The sequence below is a fragment of the Erinaceus europaeus genome, chromosome 11 (genome assembly GCF_950295315.1).
Source record: "Erinaceus europaeus chromosome 11, mEriEur2.1, whole genome shotgun sequence".
Classification (NCBI taxonomy): domain Eukaryota; kingdom Metazoa; phylum Chordata; class Mammalia; order Eulipotyphla; family Erinaceidae; genus Erinaceus; species Erinaceus europaeus.
In genome coordinates this window covers 69,400,813-69,423,418 of record NC_080172.1, presented here as the reverse complement: position 1 = coordinate 69,423,418, position 22,606 = coordinate 69,400,813, and the positions used below count along the sequence as shown (strand labels likewise).

The following is a 22,606-nucleotide window of genomic DNA, read 5'->3' as shown; positions in this document are numbered from 1 at the left end:
TGATAAAACTTGACCTATTGGAGTCGGCCCGTAGCGCAGTGGGTTAAGCGCACATAGTGTGAAGCGCAAGGACGGGTGTAAAGATCCGAGTTCAAGCCCCCAGCTCCCCACCTGCAGGGGAGTCGCTTCACAGACAGTGAAGCAGGTCAGCAGGTGCCTATCTTTCTCTCCCCCTCTTTGTCTTCTTCATTTCTCTTTGTCCTATCCAACGACAGCATCAATAACAATAATAACTACAACAATAATAAAGGGGGTAACAAAAGGGAAAATAAATAAATATTAAAAAAATATAAAAAACAAAACAAAAAAACCCTTTATCTATTATGCCTGAGGCTCCAAAGTCCCAGATTCAATCCCCCACACCACCATAAGCCAGAGCCGAGAAGTACTTTAGTACAAAGACAAAACAAAACAACTTCACCTATTTCTGAACATATTATGTCCTCTGCTCTTTGCTGCCTCCAGGATATTTCATGGGTAATTAAATGAAAATGAAATAACTTGGAAAAATCATATCTAAACTGACTGTTAAACTCTTTGACAACTATGGTGGCTATTGGGGAAGAAAATGGGAAGGGAAAGCAGGGGGTATATATAAAGAGGCCCTCACAGGGCTGAGTAGTGGCATACCTGATTGAGCATACATGTTACCATAGACAGGGATACTGGTTCACGCCTTCAGTCCCCACTGGGGGGGGGAGCTTCGTGAGCAGTAAAGCAGTGCTGTAGGTATCTCTCCCTCCCCTTCCCTTCTCAATTTTTCTCTATCCTATCAAATTAAGAAATGATAATAATATGTAAACAGGGGCCAGGCGGTGGTGTGCCCAGATAAGCACGCATGTGTGCAAGGACCTGGGTTCAAGCCCCCAGTCCCCACCTGCAGGGGGAAAGGTTTCTGAGTTGTAAAACAGTGCTGCAGGTACAGTGCTCCCTCTCCCCTCTCAGTTTCTCTCTGTCTCTATACAATAAAGTAAACGAAGTATTAGAAACTGCTATAAAGAAATAAACATAAAGGGGTCCTCTTGGTATCATGGCACTGGTGCTTTGGTGGTGGATGTGATGAGTCTTATACATACATCTATGGGGTGAAATTAGACTCTCAAAATTTTATAATATTGTAAAACAGTGTTAAACCCATAAAACTTATTTCATAGCAGGCAACAGGTAAATAAAGTAAAGTAAAATGAGAAGAAAATTTTGTGTTCATGACTGATCAAAACTTAGGATCCCCTCTCCTCTTTTCCTATCTAGTAACTTATTGAAAGTCTCAGGACACCAGGAAAAACAAAAAGCAGTATGCATAGGGTGCTGGGGTCTGGGGAGTAAAAAATGGCATTTTTTTTAAGTGAAAGGACATTTTACTGGTAGCATAAATTTTCCAAGGCTGTAAGAAGCAGTGAAACTTCTGGATATAAAGGCAACAGTGACATGATAGGGCCAGAAATGTAGACTGTGTTGGTAATGACCATGTTTTTCCAGAATTTTCAGGGTTGTTTCATAAAGGTGGGTCTTCATAATGATAGCAATGTCCTCTTTAGGGCTTTCTTTCCTGGCCCTGGCCCTGGCCCTCTCCAAGTCCCCTAGACTTCAAGATCCAAATGGAAAAATTTTCCAGGGTGAATGAGGCTAAATAGGCTGACTCACTGTGGTTGATTCAAGCTGCCAAGGAGAGCTGGCTTCAGTCTATAATTACACAAATATCACAACTGGTTTTGCTGGCATTTTCATGTTAAAGGCAGCATTATTAGAAAATGTGTGAAGGACTGAGGGCATCAGAGACCCAACTGTAGACTTTACAGTCACAAGCCACCACTGCAAACATTCCATCCATGAAGTCTCTCCTCTGAATGGTCCTTTCATCCCTATAAGAACCTTGAAATCACTGGAGTTCTCTTGGCTCTGCCACTATATAATGTTGGTCAACTTATTTGAGTCTTGGTTTCTTTGCTGGTCTAATAGATGTGAGAGTAATAACTATCTTATTATTATAAGTTAGGAGAATGAACCTTAAAATATCTAAAACAGGGGATCGGGCGCAGTGGGTTAAGCACATATGGCGTGAAGTGCAAGGACCAGCGTAAGAAGTGTAAGAATCCCAGTTCGAGCCCTGGCTCCCCACCTGTAGGGGAGTCGCTTCACAGGCGGTGAAGCAGGTCTGCAGGTGTCACTCTTCCCCTTCTCTCTCTATTTCTTTCTGTGCTGTCCAACAATGATGACATCAACATCAGCAACAACAACAACAACAACAATAAAACAACAAGGGCAACAAAAGGGAAAATCAATTAAAAAATAAAATAAAATAAAAATATCTAAAGTTATGTTAGGTTCTAAAATAGTACCTTGGTTATAACGAACATTCAGCAACTAACGTTATTTTTGTTGCTACTGCAATCTTCTTCTTCCTTTATTTTTTCCATAACATCCAAACATAAAGTTTATTGTTCCTTTTTAAATATTTATTTATTTTAGTTTTAGCAGGGCACTGTTTTATTCTATGCTGGTGAGGGGGGTTGAACCTATGACTTCGGAGCCTCAGACATGAAAGTCTTTTATTATTATTATTATTTATTTACTTATTACTGGATAGAGATAGAAATTGAAAAGGAAAGAGGAAGTGGTGAGGGAAAGAGACACCTGAAGCCCTACTTCACCACTTGTGAAGCTTTGCCCCTGCAGGTATGGAATAAGAGGCTTGAACCTAGGTCCTTACACATTGTAATGTGTACGCTTAATCAAGTGTGCCTCTGCTTGGCCCCATGAAAATCTTTTTGCATAACTGTTATGCTATCTCCCCCACCCTAGCCTGGTCTTTAATAAAAATATTTATTTTCTGGGCTGGGGAGATAGCATAATGGTTATGTTTTTTTTTTAATTAGTGATTTAATACAGATTTACAAAATTGCAAGGTAAGGGACCAGGCAGTGGTGCATCTGGTTAAGTGCACACATTATAGTGCACAAGGATGCAGGTTCAAGCCCCTGGTCCCCAACTGCAGTGGGAAGCTTCATGAGTGGTGAAACAGGGCTGTAGGTGTCTCTCAGTCTCTTTTCTGCTCCATCTCCCCTCCCCCACAATTTCTGACTGTATCCAACAATACATAAATAAAAATATTTTCAAAAAACAAAAATTACAAGATAACAGAGGTACAACTCCACACCATTCCCTTTATCAGAGTTCTAGATCCCCAATCCCTTATTGTAAGGTTGGTTGCAGATATGGGTCAACTATTATTTCTACAACCATCTGTCTATATTTGTATATATTTGACTTTTTTAGGTGAGGGGTCCCATCTTCTCTTACATTCTAAGTTACACATATACCTATTATTACATCTAAATGTCCCTTCTCTTTTCTTCCTCTCTCTCTGCGTCCTGATGGAGCTGAAATTCAGAGCCCTCTGGTTATCTTCCTGCTATCATTTCTCCCCCACTGGGAGTATGGATCAAAATTATTTTGGGGGTGCAGAAGGTGGGAGTTCTGGCTTCTGTAATTGTTTCTCTGTTGGACATGGGTGTTGGCAGGTCAATCTATACCCCCAGTCTATTTCTATCTTTCCCTAGTGGGGTATGGCTCTGAAGTGGTGAGGTTCTAAGACAGGTTGGTGAGGTTGTGTGCCCAGGGAAGACTGGATGAAATCATGATAGCGTTTGAACCGGTGGCTGCAGGGCGGCAAGACACAAAGCAGGACAAAATGATTAATGAGCAAGAAACAAAAAAGTAGAAGTAGAGCAGATGAGAATAGGGATCTCAACCTGACGCTGTTGACTGGCTACGGAAGAAGGGCAAACGCTAGAAGAAGAAGGGTAGGAAGAAGCTAGGAAGTCCAATCTAGGAATGTTCTTAGGGGTCCATGACTATTGTAGTTTTTGCTTGAGTTTGATAGCTAATATAGAGTTGGGCAAAAATACTGTCTGAGAAGATTGTGTCAGAGTAGAGAAAAGGGCTAGAAAGTTGGACTGGGCAGAAAGTATCTCCCATTTTTGAAAAAAAAAAATCTCCAGTAAAATCAAGTTTACCTCATCCACGGTATGTATATATATATATATTTAGCACAAGAGCCTGTGTAACCTCTGATTCCCTGATTCCCCATTATTCTGAGCTTGTAGTTTTGTAGTTCATGGCTAAACTGGAAATATTGCAGAAACTATATATATATATATTCCTAACCAGAACACTGCTTAGCTCTGGCTCATGGTGATGCAGGGAATTGAACCTGGAACTTTGGAGCCTCAGGAACAAGAGTCTCTTTGCATAACCATTATGCTAACTACCCCTGCTAAAGGAAATTTGTCAAATACTTCACAAAGTATTTCTGCTTCTTTCTCTTATCTTTACTTATTACCATCCCAATTTAGGTAGAATATTTCCTTTCTTGTTAAAATAAATGTACTTCTCCCAGGTTCCGGATGCCAACAAGATGTTGACCAGACTTCCCCATCAATGTGTACTGGAGCTCCGCTTCCCCAGAGACCCACCCTACTAGGGAAAGACAGAGGCAGACTGGGAGTATGACTGACCAGTCAACGCCCATGTTCAGCAGGGAAGCAATTACAGAAGCCAGACCTTCCACCCTCTGCAACCCACAACGACCCTGGATCCATACTCCCAGAGAGATAGAGAATGGGAAGGCTATCAGGGGAGGGGATGGGATATGGAGATCGGATTATGGGAATTGTGCGGAATTGTACCCCTCTTATTCTATGGTTTTGTTAATGTCTCCTTCTTAAATAATAAAATAAAATAAAATAAAATAAAATAAAATAAAATAAAATAAAATAAAAATGTACTTCTCTTGACTTCTCAGTTTCCCATGCTAATTAGCCAATTAACACACCCATTACTCTCCTTAAGACCATTCAGCTTACTGTGAATACATTCAGTGGCTACTGAGAAGAGGCCAGGAGAAACACAAATCAACAGAATACTTTGCAATATTTCCCACCAAGTTTGCATAGTTGACGAACATTTAATGAACACTATCTATTAGCATTATGCTACAGTTTAGAAGACAGAAAAGGGAGTCAGGCACTAGCACAGCCCCGGGGTTAAGCGCAAAGTGCAAGAAACTGCGTAAGGAACCCAGTTCCATCCCCCGCCCATGCAGGGGACTCGCTTCACAGGTGCTGAAGCAAGTCTTTCTCTCCCCCTCTCTGTCTTCCCCTCCTCTCTCCATTTCTCTTTGTCCTATCCAGCAATGACGACATCAATAACAACAACAATAAAACAAGGGCAACAAAAGGGAATAAATAAAATAAATATTTATTTAAAAAAAAGACAGAAAAGGTGTTTTGTTGCCCTGAAGAGCTTAGAGTCTGAGTATATACTTTGAAACTTTGAGAATCACAGAAAACATCCTTATTTTTCTTTTTCAAAAGGTACTAGAGCTAAACCTTGAAGGTTGATTGGACTTTAAATTGGTAAAAAAAAAAAAAAAAAAAGTAAAATAGTAAGGACAGGAAATAGTAAGACAGAGGGAAGAACTGAATAAACACTCAGAAATATAAAGCAGCTTTGAACTGTGAGCAGAATTCATAGAAGGAAATTATGTGATAGAGAATGATGGGAAACAAAAGTGGAATAACAGTTTACATGGGGAAAACAGAATTGCTCTCTGCCCATCTAAACAGAAGGGCTAATGATCCCAGCCCCATATCAATCAGCATGTTCATTATCACCAAACTCACACCAGCTGAGCTCCCCAGAAAGTACTCAGTTTTTCAGGTCACCAAAATGATGAGTATTTTCAGTCCACATTATAAAACACTGAGTCTGTTCCTTTGTTACTCTTTGAGCCATTCTCTTCTCATTTGCCAACTATTGGGTATATGCTGTTTTAGTCTAACTCACCCCTGAGGGGCTGGTAGTTGGGGGCATTGTGATCAGCAAGAAAGAAAATAAGGAATTTTTTTCTCAACCCAGGACCACAACCATTCATATATAAAAATCATTCTAAGTTAATAACCTGTCAGGTTATATAACCTTTACTTCTGGGTGCGTGGGGAGTCACAATTTCTATGGGTCCTACTGCCTTCTCTTGAAAAATAGCAACAGTAATGCTTTTTGTGGAGATTGATAGAGACAGAGTAAGGCAGACTATGAGAAACACTGTTCAGGTCTCCTGATCTGGACAAAACAGTGATTGTTCCATTAGTGATGTCCTGGAGGGGAAGAATCTTTTATAGCAAAGCTGAACGGGCTTGAAATAATCAAATCACTCACTCACTCATTCAGAAAATACAAGTGAAGAATATATACTAAAAAATATTTTATTGCTGGAAAGCAATGCCCATTGACCTGTGTTTGATAGAGGCACTCTGGAATAACAACGTAATTTACACTTCCCTCTGCTCATCATTTTTTTTTTTTTTACACCAGAGCACTGCTCAGCTCTGGCTCATGGTGGTGCCCGGTTTGAATCTGGGACTTTGAAGCCTCAGGGTGTGAGAGTCTCTTTGCATAACCATTATGCTATCTACCTCTGCCCCTGCCTACCCATGCTTCTTCACTGGAATTCACACAATTGCATGGGGGGAGGGGAATGAAAAAGAAGAAAAACTGTGCCTTCAAATGTTTATTTTCTTTGTTCTTCTTGCACCCAGAAAGTAAATGTTGACTCGCTTTTACTGGCTAACTGACCAATTATATATTTTCCATAATGTGCCAATATTTACATTTTCAGTCTGTTATTTCAGATGCTTTAAGCAGAAAATCTCTCCTTCCCCCAAGAATTTCTTGCATCAGCTAAAATATCAATTATTATTTCAGAAACATTTATCAATTACTTTTACTGATTTAGTACCTTTAATACTTATTTTTTAAAATATTTATTTATTCCCTTTTGTTGCCCTTGTTGTTTTATTGTTGTAGTTATTATTGATGTTGTTGTTGGATAGGACAGAGAGAAATCAAGAGGAGGGGGAGACAGAGAGAGGGAGAGAAAGATAGACACCTGCAGACCTGTTTCACCACTTGTGAAGTGACTCCCCTGCAGGTGGGGAGCCGGCTCGAACCAGGATCCTTACACCTGTCCTTGCACTTTGCACTTAACCCGCTGCGTTACTGCCCAACTCCCTACCTTTAATACTTATTTTCTTGTTCTAAATCTCTTTCCTTTTCTTCTTCTCTTAGTCCTTTGTGGCTATAACCAAATGTCACAGATTGGGTAATTTACAAACAATAGAAATTTACTCAGGAGGGTCTTTTGGCATAATCATTATGCTATCTATACCTTCACTGGAATCTCTATAAGTCTATTTATTATTTACCACCAGCATAGCTCTGGGGTTCAATGCCTGAACAAAGCATCTACCACTCCCAGTGGTTCTTTTTTCTTTTTTAAATTAAGATTTATTTCTTTATTCAGTAGAGGTAGAGAGAAACTGAGATGGAAGGGGAAGGCAGAGAGGGAGAAAGAGAGAAATCTTCATCCCTGCTTCACCACTCATGAAGCTTCTTCCCTGCAGGTAGGGACCAGGGGCTTCAGCCTGGGTCTTGCACATGGTAGTAACATGTACACTCAACCAGGTACACCACCACCACCACCCCCCTTTTTTTTTAAATTAGATAAGACAGAGAGGAATTGAATGGGGAGAGGGAGACAGAGATGTAAAGAGACAGAGAGACACCTGCAGCAATACTTCACTGCTTGTGAAGTTTTCCCCTGGTATGTGGGGAGCAGGGCATTGAACCTGGGTCCTTGCTTATGATAATGTGTGCACACTCCCCAGCCTCGGATCTCCCATAACCCCCTTTTTTTTTTTACTTTATTTTATTTGATAGGATAGAGAGAAATTGAGAGAGAAGAGGGATAGAGAGAGGAAGAGAGACACCTGCAGCACTGCTTCACTACTCATGAAGCTCCCCTCTGGATATAGGGAATAGGTGCTTAAACCCAGACCCTTGTGCATCATAATGTGTGTCCTTAACCAGGCGTGCCACTGCCCAGTCCCCAAGCCTCCATAAGTCTTTACAGATGCTAGTTACATTCATTTGCGCTCTACCCTCATGGCTTAAGCAATTTCCAAAGACTCACTGAACTGCTGAACTGTAACTTTTAAGAGTTAGAATTTAAATATAGGAATTTTGAGAAAGCTGACATGCTGGCACCTTGGATTTAGGAAGACAATGTGCTACCTAAATTGAAATGGTAAATATAGATCTAGAGTAAGAAAAAGAAACAGAGAACTTTTGAAATATTTGGCCAGATTCATTTTGGTCACTGGATTTCTGACTGCTTCAGCTCCAGAGACGACCCAAACTGCCCCTGCGGCTACAGACAGACTATGACCCACATAGTCAACGACTGCCACCTCTCCAGATTCAAAGGAGGTCTCGAAACTTTACATCAGGCTCAACCTGAAGCTGTTGACTGGCTACGGAAGAAGGGCAAACGCTAGAAGAAGAAGAAGCTCCTGCTTCAAGCATGGAGGAACTGACTCTTCTCTCACAAAGAATCTTCAGTGTGTTTCCTTCTGCTGACCAAGTAAGGCTTCTCCCTTTAATCCAAGTTTACTGGACAAATGTTTTTAGTTTTAGAAAAAATAATATTGGGTTGTTGGAAAGTCATGATGCATTTTTGTGTAGAAAAACAGAAAAATAAGTCATGTCTATTCTGACAGCCCAATATAACTTCTAGTAAATTAGTGGTTTTCTTAGGTATTAAGAATATTAGAATGTGTCCCATCCCTGCTGTGTTTTGATTTTATTTATTTATAACCAGCAGGATCTCATACATGTGTGATTTCACTGATCCTGGGCCACTTTCTCATTCAGACAGAGTGACAGAGAGGGAGAGACAACATAGAGCCAGAGCTGATCCCAGCTCTTGTGGAGTTGCTTTGTGATACTGGAACTTACTATCTTTCAAAGTCTACAGAATGGGGGCCAGGTGGTGGCTTACCTGGTATAGCCCATATGTAACCATGTGTGAAGACCTGGGTTCAAACCCCCAGCGCCTAGTTGTAGGTAGGGAAGCTTTGCAAATGGAGGAGCAGTGCTGCAACTGTCTCTTTTCTCTCTCTCTCTCTCATCATTCCTTCTCTGTTGTTGCAGAGACACAGTGTATGGAAAAAAAAAAGAAAGAAAGAAAGAAAGAAAGATGTTACAGCTTTGTTCCCACCATCAGCACCACACAGCTCTTCAGAGGCTTAATCTTTTTTTTTTTTTTCCAAGGTGTGGGTGGGTATTGCTGGGGCTTGGTACCAGCATTACAAATCCACCACTCCAGGTGGCTATTTTTTCTTTCTTTCTATTTTTATTTGACAGGACAGAGAGAAAATAAGAGTGGTGGGGAGACAGAGAGGGAGAGAGAAAGACTCCTACAGACCTGCTTCACTGCTCATGAAGTGGAACCCCTGCAGGTGGGGAGTCAGAGGCTCAAACACAGGTCCTTACACATAGTGATATGTTCACTTAGTGGGTGTGTCACTGGCCCTGAGGCTTAATCTTCAGAAATCACTTACTATTCCAGCAAACTCTGTGTACCCTTTTTTTCATTATTAAAAAAAAAAAAAAGCAGTATCTATGACAACTCTGAGGGAAAAAAACCCACACAAGAGTATACTGTTTAATTCTCAGGCATATGTTATGTGGAACAAATACTTTATCCACTAGAATACGATATAGGAGACACTCCTATTCACAAACTGAGGGAAGATGGTAAACCAGTGTCAACATAAATTTATTAACCATTTATGAAAATGAATTTTTAATTTTTTTGTCATTATCAGAACTTCACTGCTCCAGGCTGACTTTTTCAGATAGAGAGATACGAGACATAAGGAGAGACACCATAGCACCAATGCTTCCCCCAGCCAGTGCTGTGGGACCCAGACATGAATCTGGGTTGTTTGTGTGGCAAAGTAGGCACCGTCCCAGGTAATTAACCTTGCCATCCCCAAGATTTTATTATTTTATGTCAAAAATTGAATGTTAGTATCCCAGGAGATAGTGTAGTATATAAAGGGGCTCTGAAGCATAAGGTCCTAATTTTGATTCTTGGTATTGCATGTGACAGAGCGACACTCTAGTTTTCTCTCACACAAATTCTATATCTTACTAATAAATCTTTGTTTTAAATAATTGAAGCTTATTATTTTATTCAATTAAAAAACAGAAGAAATTCACAGATATATCAGAGCTTATATACACAGTATTCATGTGAGACTTCATCCCTAGCTAACCTCCAGGGGGCACCAAAGAGCTGCTCTTTTTTTTTTTTTTTTTTTAAGTACACAGCAGTATAAAAATCCAGGCTACCCTATCCAGACCTAATAAGGCCTAGCAGACAGGTCCTGTTGTACAGACTTCCTGGGACCAGCCCTCAGGGAGGGCACTGCATTATCAGTCATTTGACTGTTAGCCAGATATAAGGACAAGCGTATCAAGATTATGGAGCACTTCAAGAGTTGAATCAGTTTTTGTGTAACTGCCAGATTCTCATTGAGAAACAAATGGTTGAAGGCAGGGGAGACAGCAAAATGGTTATGAAAACATACTTTCATGCCTGAGGCTCCAAAGTACCAGTTTAATCCCCACCCCCACACACACACACATCCACATATACACACCATCATAAACCAGAGCTGAGCAGTGTTCTCTCTCTTAAAGAAGAAAACAAGAAGAAACAATGGTTGCAATGAGCCATCACTGAAGCAAGCATCTAGATATTTGGAGTTATTCAAGCCAGCAATGGAGAAAATAATGCCAGTTGACTAGATTAGCTCTCCTGGGCCCACTAAGGCTCAACTAACGGTTCTCAGAGTTCCATTTAAACTACCTGGATATCTAAGATGTAAGCCAGGGGCACAAACGGTAACACAGAATTATTAGTACAGACAATTGCTCATAAACCACAGTGCTCAGCACCTAGGTAATAGCATATATGTTTATTGGTACATATGGTCTTGAAAGAGACATCAATTAAGGGCTAGGCAGTGGCACACCTGATTAAGTACACACATTACAGTGCACAAGGACCCAGGTTCAAGCCTGTGGTCCCCACCTGCAGAGAAAGCTTCATGAGTGGTGAGGTAAGGCTGAGGGTGTCTCTCTGTATCTCTCCCACCCTAACTCCCCCTCTCCTCTCAATTTCTTTCTGTTTTAAATAAATAAAGAGACACCAATTTGGCAAGAATGCTCATAGCCTCTACTAAGCCATAGGTCATACTATTATAAAACATCATGGTGTTCATTAGTTCATGGTGTTACTCAGAGTTTGTATAATAGTTAGCCACCCCCGACTTACCTTTTCAAAATCTCGAAGAGCCTGAGTCTGTACCTGAGGGGGTTTTTCAAATGCTCTCATTTGTCCACAAGGGAACTTCTCACCAATTCTCCAGGTCTGTGACTGTGCTGGAGGGCCTCGGTCTTTAGTGTCACTGAGAAAAGCTGCCAGTAAAACAGAATAATCAACATTTTAAAATATAATAGTGGCATTGTGAATTTTCAAATTTTCACATTCCAGCAGTATTTGTTTTCCTGTAAAATACAGATCAATGCTAGGCTACATAGAAACAGTGGACATCAAGTAGCCTGTTCTAGTTTATGTCTATGCATCTTGAGAATGTGACATCACTGTCCCCCCCCCCCAACAAGAAGTAGATTTAGGGGTCAGGAGACAGCTTATCCAGTAGTGAGTGTGTTAGTCACCCCTTCACATGTGAAGGGCCCTGGGTCCCATCCCAGTACCACAGGGAAGCTCCATGAATGGCAGAGCAGAGAGGCACTATAGTGTCTCTCTTTCTCCTTCCCCTCTCTCCCTTTCCTCTCTCCTTTTTTCTCTCTCTCAAAAATAAAGGATGAAAATAATAGTCTGGGGAGGCTGCTCAGCAGTAGCACAAATGCACAAGACCCTGAGTTCATTCCTCCATGATATATTTTAAAAAATATATAGAGAGGGGTCGGGCGGTGGCGCAATGGGTTAAGCGCATGTGGCACAAAGCTCAGGGACCGCTGTAACGATCCCGGTTCGAGCCCCCCCGGCTCCCCACCTGCATGGAGTCGCTTCACAGACGGTGAAGCAGGTCTGCAGGTGTCTATCTTTCTCTCCCCCTCTCTGTCTTCCCCTCCTTTCTCCATTTCTCTCTGTCCTATCCAACAACGAACAATATCAACAATGGCAATAATAATAATAACCACAACTAGGCTACAACAACAAGGGCAACAAAAAAAATATATATATATATAGAGAGAGAGAAGTATAGTCTTTTTATACCCTTCAAATCTGGATTAGACCTGCTTTGACCAAGATAATATAAAGAAAATGCCATTGTATGAGTTACAAAAACCAAGCCCTGAAAACTTTGCATTTCTGTTCTTGTCATCTATTTGTTAATATTCTGATTATTTCTGAGCAAATACAAATATCTGAACTAAATGAAATAGGCAAGAACTATTTCTTCCACAGTTATGTGGAAAAAGTCTACAAGGTGGAAGAAAAATTTATTAAAAACATAGTAGGATATTATAGAAAGAGAAGAATCTTTGAAATTAAGTCTTAATTCTGATCACTTACTAATTGACTGAATTTAGACAAGTTTCTATATCTCTGTCTCTCTCTCTCTCTGGCTGGAGGGTGAGAGACAGAAAGCAGAAAGGGGAAGAGAGGGAGTGACGTGAAGAAAAGAGAGAAAGAAAGAAAGGAAGAGACACAGCACAGCACTGCTTCACTGCTCATGAAGCTTTCCATTATTATAATTATTATTATTGCCTCCAGTGTTATTTCTGGGGCCAGGTGCCTGCACTATGAATCCACTACTCCTAGGGGCTATTTTTCCCATTTTGTTGCCCTTAATGTTGCCATTATTGTTATTGTTGCCATTGCTGTTGCTGTTGTATAGAACAGAGAAAAATCAAGAGAGGAGGGGAAGACAGAGTGGGAGAGAAAGACAAACACCTACAGACCTGCTTCACTGCCTGTGAAGCGACCCCCCTGCAGGTAGGGATCTGGGGTCTCAAACCAGGATCCTTACTCTGGTCCTTGAGCATGGTGCCATGTGCACTTAACCTGCTATGCTACGGCCCGACCTCCGAAGCTTTCCCTTTTTATGTTGCTCTCATGTGGTGGTTGGAGGATCAACCCCATCTACTTCCCCTCCCCCAAATCTCTTAATTTTGCTGGGTTCCACTGTAAAAGTAAAAATAATACTTCATAAATTTTCCACATAGTAAAATTAAAAACTATAGCAGGCATTTTCCCCATTCTCCTTTCATTATTCTCCTAGTCATTTTCATCTTTTTCTCACAATGGAGGGTTTTTTCTTATTGGTTTATCAGTGGGTTATGATGTTATAAAATTTTAGGAGTACTATTTAACTCTGTGCGTGCGCGCCTGTGTACATGTAAAACTTACTACACCAACCACCAAAGTTTCTGTGCCAAAAATGGAGGATCTTGATGCTCAAAATGAGTATGGAAGATTCTTGAAATTTTTTCAGGTTTGTTTGTTTGTTTGTTTTGCCACCAGGTTTGTCCCTGGGGCTTGATGCCTACACAAAGAATCCACTGCCCCATTTTTTCCTTTACTTATTTAATTTTTTTTTTTTACCTGACAGGACAAAGAGACATTGAGATGACAAGAGGAAATAGGGAGAGAAAAAGAGAGACACCTGCAGACCTTCACTATTTCTAAAGCATCCTCCCTGCAGGTGGGGACTGGAAGCTTGAGCCTGGGTCCTTGCGCCTGGTAATGTGTACGCTTAACTACGTGTGCAACCACCCGATGTCACAGTTGGCAGATTTTAATATCACAGTTACAAATGACAATTCTAAATTACTCTGAAGTCACTAATGCACTCAACATAAAAAGTCTTTTCTGCATATACATGAATTTCAAAGCTATATTAAAAAAAAAAGGCAACTAGTGACTTAGCAAAGTAAGTAAAACCTCCAAGTAATTAAAAGCTTTTGTGAAAATGGTCCCCAAAAGAGAGCTAACCTTACTTCTGTTCTGAAATTTAGGGAGATCACTGGATCATGTCAGTGCAGTAAGGATATGATATTATTATGACCACATTAATAAGGTAACTTCTCCAGCACTTGTTCCTTGGCAATTTCTCTATTATGAGCGTTTCTCACTTCCTCTCATGTGTGAGGGTGACTCATTACATCCACCTTAATGGTGTTTTACAGGCAAAATTGCATCTTAGTGGCACAATCTACATTAATCATTTTACAAGTGACTTTAATCTGAAATTACAGTTATTAAAAGCATGATAAGGACTTCCGGAGGCGGAGCTACGAGCAGCAGATCGCTTTCTCTCCTCTCCTCTCCTCTTCCGGATCAACTAGGAATACCAAAGGAGACCACCCAGACCGAAACAAGACAGGACTAGAATGACCACAGAAACCCAGTAAATCACCCGTGAGTACAAACACGCGTGGCTGGTGACAGAGAGGAGAGAGGGGCCTAAGAAGAGATTGACTGCTAACAGTTCAACAGTTTGTCAGTGGAGACACCACCTCCAGTCTGCTCCACCAACAAGGGGACAGCTGAAGGGAGGAAAGGACTCCCCAGAGACTCACCAAGTACAACTCTGAGTCTCCATTGCTACTACCCTCAGAATCTGGAGCAGCAACAGGGAGGGACACCAGGGCACAGAGATCTAACCGGGAAACTCAGGAGAAGACCTATACCTCGGTGGCATAGCTGAAGGGCTGTGAAAGTCTCTTTGCATAACCACTGGATTATCTCTGCCACACCCTGCTTTATCTCTTGGTCAGGAGTCATTGATTAAGCCAAGAAGCCTATTGATAGTTTAAAAGCCCTCAGGCTACCATAGCCTACAGGGGAAAAAAAAAAAGGCTTTTACACCACTGAGCTCCAACTCAGGGATTGAAAAAACTGTTAACTTATATAAAATGGTTAAAACAACAAGAAAAAATAATGGAGACTCGAACCAGAACAAGAGTCCAGCTAAAAGTCCTCCAGAGGGCGAAGCACAAAACAACGAGTTCAACATCCAAACATTAGCTAAGGAAATAATAACAGGAGTGAGTAAAGAATTTGAAAAAATTGTAATCAGAAATGCAGGAACAACAAATGAGAATATGGAAGAAAATTCTAATTATCTCATGGTTATTAGAGAGCTGAAAGCTGAAATCGCTGAGCTAAGAAGGCAACTAGCTGAACAAGCTAAAACAGTATCAGAGCAGGGCAACAAAATAGATGAACTCCAGAAAGCAGTAGAGGGCAGAGAGAATAGAATCAATGAGGCTGAAGACAGAATTAGCAAGATTGAGGATGAATTAGAGATAACTAAAAAAGAAGTAAGAGATCTCAAAAAGAGATTAAAAGATGCTGAAAACAACAGAGTCCTATGGGATGACTTCAAAAGAAACAATATACGCATTATTGGCTTACCAGAGGAAGAAAGAGAAGGGGAGGAAGAAAGCGTTCTCCAGGCCATAATAGCTGAAAATTTCTCTAGTCTAGACAACACCAAAGACATAAAGATTCAAGAAGCCCAGAGGGTCCCAAACAGAATTAACCCAGACCTAAAGACACCAAGACATGTCATACTTAGATTGGAAAGGAATAAGGATAAAGAAAGGATCCTCAAGGCTGCAAGAGAAAAACAAAGAGTCACCTACAAAGGAAAACCCATAAGATTAGCAGCAGACTTCTCCATACAAACACTACAGGCCAGAAGAGAATGGCAAGATATCTATCGAGTGCTCAATGAGAAAGGCTTTCAGCCAAGAATACTATATCCTGCTAGATTGTCATTCAGAATAGAGGGAAGCATCAAAACCTTCTCAGACAAGCAACAGTTGAAGGAAGCAACCATCACCAAGCCTGCCTTGAAAGAAGTTCTGAAAGGTTTCCTATAAACAACCAGACCACCACAAATAGAACATATATCAAAACACTCTAAAACTCTACAAGAATGGCGTTAAAATATCTTCAATCTTTGATATCAATAAATGTCAATGGCCTGAATTCACCTATTAAAAGACACAGAGTAGGAAGATGGATCAGAAAACACAACCCAACAATATGTTGTCTACAGGAAACTCACCTAACGCAACAAGACAAACACAGACTTAAAGTGAAAGGATAGAAAACTATCATTCAAGCCAACGGCCCACAAAAAAGGGCAGGAACAGCTATTCTCATATCTGACATGATAGACTTTAAAATAGATAAGATTAAAAAAGATAGGAATGGACACTACTTAATGCTCAGAGGATCAGTCAATCAAGAGGACTTAACAATTATTAATATCTACGCACCCAATGAGAAACCATCTAAATACATCAAACTTCTACTGAAAGAGCTACAGCAATATATTAACAGTACCACAATCATAGTAGGGGAATTCAACACCCCACTCTCTCAACTTGACAGATCATCCAGGAAGAAAATCAGTAAAGACATAAGGGAGCTAAATGAAGAGATAGATAAACTAGAACTATTGGACATTTTCAGAGTCATTCATCCCAAGAAACTGGAATACACATTTTACTCAAATCCACATGGATCATTCTCAAGGATAGACCATATGTTAGGCCACAAAGACAGCATCAGCCTATTCAAGAGCACTGAAATCATCCCAAGCATCTTCTCAGACCACAGTGGAATTAAACTAACACTTAACAATCAACAAAAGATTAGTAACAGTGCCAAAATGTGGAAGCTCAACAGTACACTTCTTAACAACTTCTGGGTCAAAGAGGAAATCAAGGAAGAAATCAAAATGTTTCGAGAGTTCAATGAAAATGAAGACACAAGCTATCAAAATATTTGGGACACAGCTAAAGCAGTCCTAAGAGGGAAGTTCATAGCTATACAAGCACACATTAGGAAACAAGAAAAGGCACAAATAAACAGCCTGATTGCACATCTCAAAGACCTAGAAGAAGAACAACAAAGGAACTCTAAAGAAACCAAAAGGACAGAAATTACTAAAGTTAGGGCAGAAATAAATAACATTGAGAATAGGAAAACCATACAAAAGATCAATGAAAGTAAATGTTGGTTCTTCGAAAGAGTAAACAAAATCGACAAACCTTTAGCCAGACTCACAAAACAAAAAAGGGAGAAGACCCAAATAAATCGGATAGTAAATGAAAGAGGAGATATCACAACAGACACTGCAGAAATTCAACATATCATGCGAGGCTTCTATGAACAACTATATGCCACCAAGTTAGAGAACCTGGAAGAAATGAATGATTTCCTACATACCTACCAACTTCCAAAACTAAGTAAAGAGGAAGTGGATAACATGAACAGACCCATCACAGCTAATGAAATTGAAACAGTTATCAAAAATCTTCCCAAAAATAAAAGTCCTGGACCAGATGGTTTTACAAATGAATTCTACAAAACTTTCAAAGAAGAACTAATACCTCTACTTTTAAAAGTCTTCCAGAAGATTGAAGACACTGGAATACTCCCTGCCAGCTTCTATGAAGCCAACATCACCCTGATACCAAAAGCAGACAGGGACACAACCAAAAACGAAAACTACAGACCAATATCTCTGATGAACATAGATGCGAAAATATTGAACAAAATTCTAGCCAACCGGATACAGCAGTATATCAAAAAAACTGTTCATCATGACCAATTGGGGTTTATCCCAGGCATGCAAGGTTGGTTTAATATACGTAAATCAATCAATGTGATCCACCACATCAACAAAAGCAAGACCAAAAACCACATGGTCATATCAATAGATGCAGAGAAAGCCTTTGACAAAATACAACATCCCTTTATGATCAAAACACTACAAAAAATAGGAATAGATGGAAAATTCCTGAAGATAGTGGAGTCTATATATAGCAAACCTACAGCCAACATCATACTCAATGGTGAAAAACTGGAAGCATTTCCCCTCAGATCAGGTACTAGACAGGGCTGCCCACTATCACCATTACTATTCAACATAGTGTTGGAAGTTCTTACCATAGCAATCAGGCAGGAGCAAGGAATTAAAGGCATACAGATTGGAAGAGAAGAAGTCAAACTCTCCTTATTTGCAGATGACATGATAGTATACATGGAAAAACCTAAGGAATCTAGCAAGAAGCTTTTGGAAATCATCAGGCAATACAGTAATGTGTCAGGCTATAAAATTAACATTCAAAAGTCAGTGGCATTCCTCTATGCAAACACTAAGTTAGAAGAAATTGAAATCCAGAAATCAGTTCCTTTTTCTATAGCAACAAAAACAATAAAATATCTAGGAATAAACCTAACCAAAGAAGTGAAAGACTTGTATACTGAAAATTATGAGTCACTACTCAAAGAAATTGAAAAAGACACAAAGAAGTGGAAAGATATTCCATGTTCATGGGTTGGAAGAATTAACATCATCAAAATGAAAATATTACCCAGAGCCATCTACAAATTTAATGCTATCCCCATCAAGATCCCAAGCACATTTTTTAGGAGAATAGAACAAATGCTACAAATGTTTATCTGGAACCAGAAAAGACCTAGAATTGCCAAAACAATCTTGAGAAAAAAGAACAGAACCGGAGGCATCACACTGCCAGATCTCAAACTATATTATAGGGCCATTGTCATCAAAACTGCTTGGTACTGGAACATGAACAGACACACTGACCAGTGGAATAGAATTGAGAGCCCAGAAATGAGGCCCCACACCTATGGACATCTAATCTTTGACAAAGGGGCCCAGACTATTATATGGGGGAAGCAGAGTCTCTTCAACAAATGGTGTTGGAAACAATGGGTTGAAACATGCAGAAGAATGAAGCTGAATCACTGTATTTCACCAAATACAAAAGTAAATTCCAAGTGGATCAAGGACTTGGATGTTAGACCAGAAACTATCAGATACTTAGAGGAAAATATTGGAAGAACTTTTTTCTGCATAAATTTTAAAGACATTTTCAATGAAACGAATCCAATTACAAGGAAGACTAAGGCAAGTATAAACCTATGGGACTACATCAAATTAAAAAGCTTCTTCACAGCAAAAGAAACCACTACCCAAATCAAGAGACCCCTCACAGAATGGGAGAAGATCTTTACATGCCATATATCAGATAAGAGTTTAATAACCAACATATATAAAGAGCTTACCAGACTCAACAACAAGACAACAAATAACCCCATCCAAAAATGGGGGGAGGAATTGGACAGAATATTCACCACAGAAGAGATCCAAAAGGCCGAGAAACACATGAAAAAATGCTCCAAGTCTCTGATTGTCAGAGAAATGCAAATCAAGACAACAATGAGATATCACTTCACTCCTGTGAGAATGTCACACATCAGAAAAGGTAACAGCATCAAATGCTGGAGAGGGTGTGGGGTCAAAGGAACCCTCCTGCACTGCTGGTGGGAATGTCAATTGGTCCAACCTCTGTGGAGAACAGTCTGGAGAACTCTCAGAAGGCTAGAAATGGACCTACCCTATGACCCTGCAATTCCCCTCCTGGGGATATATCCTAAGGAACCCAACACATCCATCCAAAAAGATCTGTGTACACATATGTTCTTGGCAGCACAATTTGTAATAGCCAAAACCTGGAAGCAACCCAGGTGTCCAACAACAGATGAGTGGCTGAGCAAGTTGTGTATATATACACAATGGAATACTACTCAGCTGTAAAAAATGGTGACTTCACCGTTTTCAGCCGATCTTGGATGGACCTTGAAAAAATCATGTTGAGTGAAATAAGTCAGAAACAGAAGGATGAATATGGGATGACCTCACTCTCAGGCCGAAGTTGAAAAACAAGATTAGAAAAGAAAACACAAGTCGAACCTGAAATGGAATTGGAGTATTACACCAAAGTAAAAGACTCTGGGGTGGGTGGGTGGGTGGGGAGAATACAGGTCCATGAAAAAGGATGAATGAAATAGTGGGGGTTGTATTGCTAAATGGGAATCTGGGGAATGTTATGCATGTAAAAAAAAAAAAAGAAGAAGAAGTAGAAACGCAAAGCAGAAATTGACTGAGTTTGGAGTATGGCACCAAAGTAAGAAAGCAGAAGTACACTAGAGTTTGCAGTGAGTACCTCCCTAATACTTCCTCTCCACTTTTCCAAGCTTTGGGTCCAGGATTGCTCAACAATTTGTTTGGCTTTGTATGTTAACTCTCTTTTCAGTCACCAGGTTCCAGATGCCATCAGGATGCCGGCCAGACTTCCCTGGATTGAAGACCCCACCAATGTGTCCTGGAGCTCAGCTTCCCCAGAGCCCCACCCTACTAGGGAAAGAGAGAGGCAGACTGGGAGTATGGACCGACCAGTCAACGCCCATGTTCAGCGGGGAAGCAATTACAGAAGCCAGACCTTCCACCTTCTGCAACCCTCAATGACCCTGGGTCCATGCTCCCAGAGGGATAGAGAATAGGAAAGCTATCAGGGGAGGGGGTGGGATATGGAGATTGGGCGGTGGGAATTGTGTGGAGTTGTACCCCTCCTACCCTATGGCTTTGTTAATTAATCCTTTCTTAAATAAAAAAATAAATAAATAAATAAATAAATAAAAGAAGGGGCAACTGTGTATATATGTGGACAGATAGTTGTAGAGAAGATGGTTATTAAAAAAAAAGCATGATAAGTTCATATAAGTATTGTAGTTGTGATGGTGCTGGGAAGATGGGAAGTTATACACACAGTTGAATGTGCAAATCTGAAAATTGACTGAAAATCTGAAGATAGCTGTGAATTTAAAGGATCTAAAATTCAAGCGAGTTACAATCATCAAGAAACCAAAACTATTGCAAGGCAAAGGCCACATCCTCCTTACCTGTTGCATGACTTGATCTGGGTACCATCTCCCCATCATCCTCTGCAAAACAATATCTGTGAAGAGAAACACATCAATAATTAATGAGTACTACCTGGCACAGTCCCCAGTGCCTGAGAGTGCATGACGTCTATGTTCGATTTTCATTTATTTCTCCACAAATATTCATTAAGCTTCTACTTTGTTGGAGACAATGTTAAGTGCTCGAGCAGCAAAGACAGACCCCACAGGAGAGTTCCTATACTCAATTAGTATACACAGACGCAGATATAAACAATACCACAAGTATTAAGCTATACTCAATTAGTATACACAGACCATAATATAAACAATACCACAAGTATTAAGCTACTATTGTGGTAAGACATATGAAGGAAAACACAGAAGAAATTTAACTAAAAAGACTTGGAGAAACTCCAAGAAAGGGGCATTTAAATGGAGACAGAGAAGCACATCAACCAGAAGAAGAATGGGCACAAAGACGGGAACAGCAAAGACAATAAGTATGGAAGGAACTTGGCTTGTTTGAAGAACTGAGTCAACACTGCGACAGACCACAAAGAGCCTGTGGGATGTGGGTAGAGAGACATTGAGTTTTATGTGAAGAGCAATGAGCAACCATGGAAGGACTTTAAATGAGGGGAGATGTGGTTTAAGTGATTGGATGTCAATTTAGAATAGATCATCCTGACTGCTGAATAGGACTCTGTAGAGGAAACAAAATATGAAGTTTTAAAATCATTTTTATGGGGGAGGGTTAATGGTTTACAGTCTAGTTGTTGACACACGGATACAATGTCTCATCTCATGTTTCATGACATATATGTCTGCGAAACACCATCACACCAGTTTAATTCCCACCAGTCTGGCATTAGGCTGACTGGGTGGGGGAGGCAGAAACAACCACCTACAGAGAGATGATTTCAATTTTTTTTTTCTGCCAGGGTTATTGACGGGGCTCAGTGTATGGTTCCAGTAGTAGCCTTTTTTGTTTTTGTTTTTCATTTTTCTTCCTGTTTTGATAGTAGGTGAGTATAGGGAAATTGTGAGGATGTGGTTGAGCTTGGCAGGGCTTGACTTGAAGGGACATCCATCCTGTCAGTCTCTCTCTCTCTTTCTCTACTGAGAGGTTGAGTGAGGAGGGACACAACCCCCCAAGGTTTGCCTCATCTTATCAGACTCCCTGCCTCACAAAGCACCCTGCATTCCTGATACTATGGCCTACTCCCTTATTATCTACATAATCATTGCCTGAAAGATCCCCACCCATTCCATTCCTTTGATCTATCTTCTTTCTACCCTCAAGACCCTCCCTGCCTGCAGGGTATTATTAATCCTACCAGTTAAAACCCTAGCAACAGTTTCTAAGGAAGTTTCTACCTTTCCCAGCCCTTTTGCCTTTCTCCACCCCTTTCCAAACCATGTCAAGCCATTTCCATTTCCAACTTGCCACTTCTGGGTCCAACTCTTAAAAGCCTCGGCTCTCTGATCAATAAAGAATTGAATCACCACGAGCTCTGTTCCTGGGTCATCTCTCACATCACTGAGTGAGCAGCAGCCCAGGCTGGCTCCAGTTGCATTCTCTGCAACCCAGAGAGTACGTGCCCAAGAAGAGGCACCACCACACTAGCTCAGCAGGTGAGAGATGCAGAGAGGGATAGAGGGATATAAAGAATAGAAAAGTCACCTATAGCACTTCTCCATCATTCACGAAACTTCCCCCTACAGTTGGGATCTGCGGACTTAAACCTGGGGTTATTGTTAATATATACACTATACTGGGTGAGTCACCATCTGAAACCAGCTTATTGCTTAAGTCTTTGGGTAGTGTTCCAGTTAGTGAATCACCTTTCTAAATTTTGACACAGATTT

The 22,606-nt window shown here is 40.5% G+C and overlaps 1 protein-coding gene across 6 annotated transcripts in view; it reads right to left on the bottom strand.

Annotated features, from left to right (window-relative positions):
• Positions 1 to 22,606, bottom strand: part of PDE4DIP (phosphodiesterase 4D interacting protein) — a 245,515-nt gene that overhangs the window by 160,210 nt on the left and 62,699 nt on the right. For all 6 annotated transcript variants that reach the window (XM_060201987.1, XM_060201988.1, XM_060201991.1 and 3 more), the window contains exons 2-3: positions 20,735 to 20,790; positions 11,246 to 11,388 (exon numbers count right to left, since the gene is read on the bottom strand). In XM_060201987.1, the coding sequence (XP_060057970.1) occupies positions 11,246 to 11,388; positions 20,735 to 20,762 (171 nt within the window). In that variant the 5' untranslated portion in view covers positions 20,763 to 20,790. The remainder of the gene's footprint in view (positions 1 to 11,245; positions 11,389 to 20,734; positions 20,791 to 22,606) is intronic.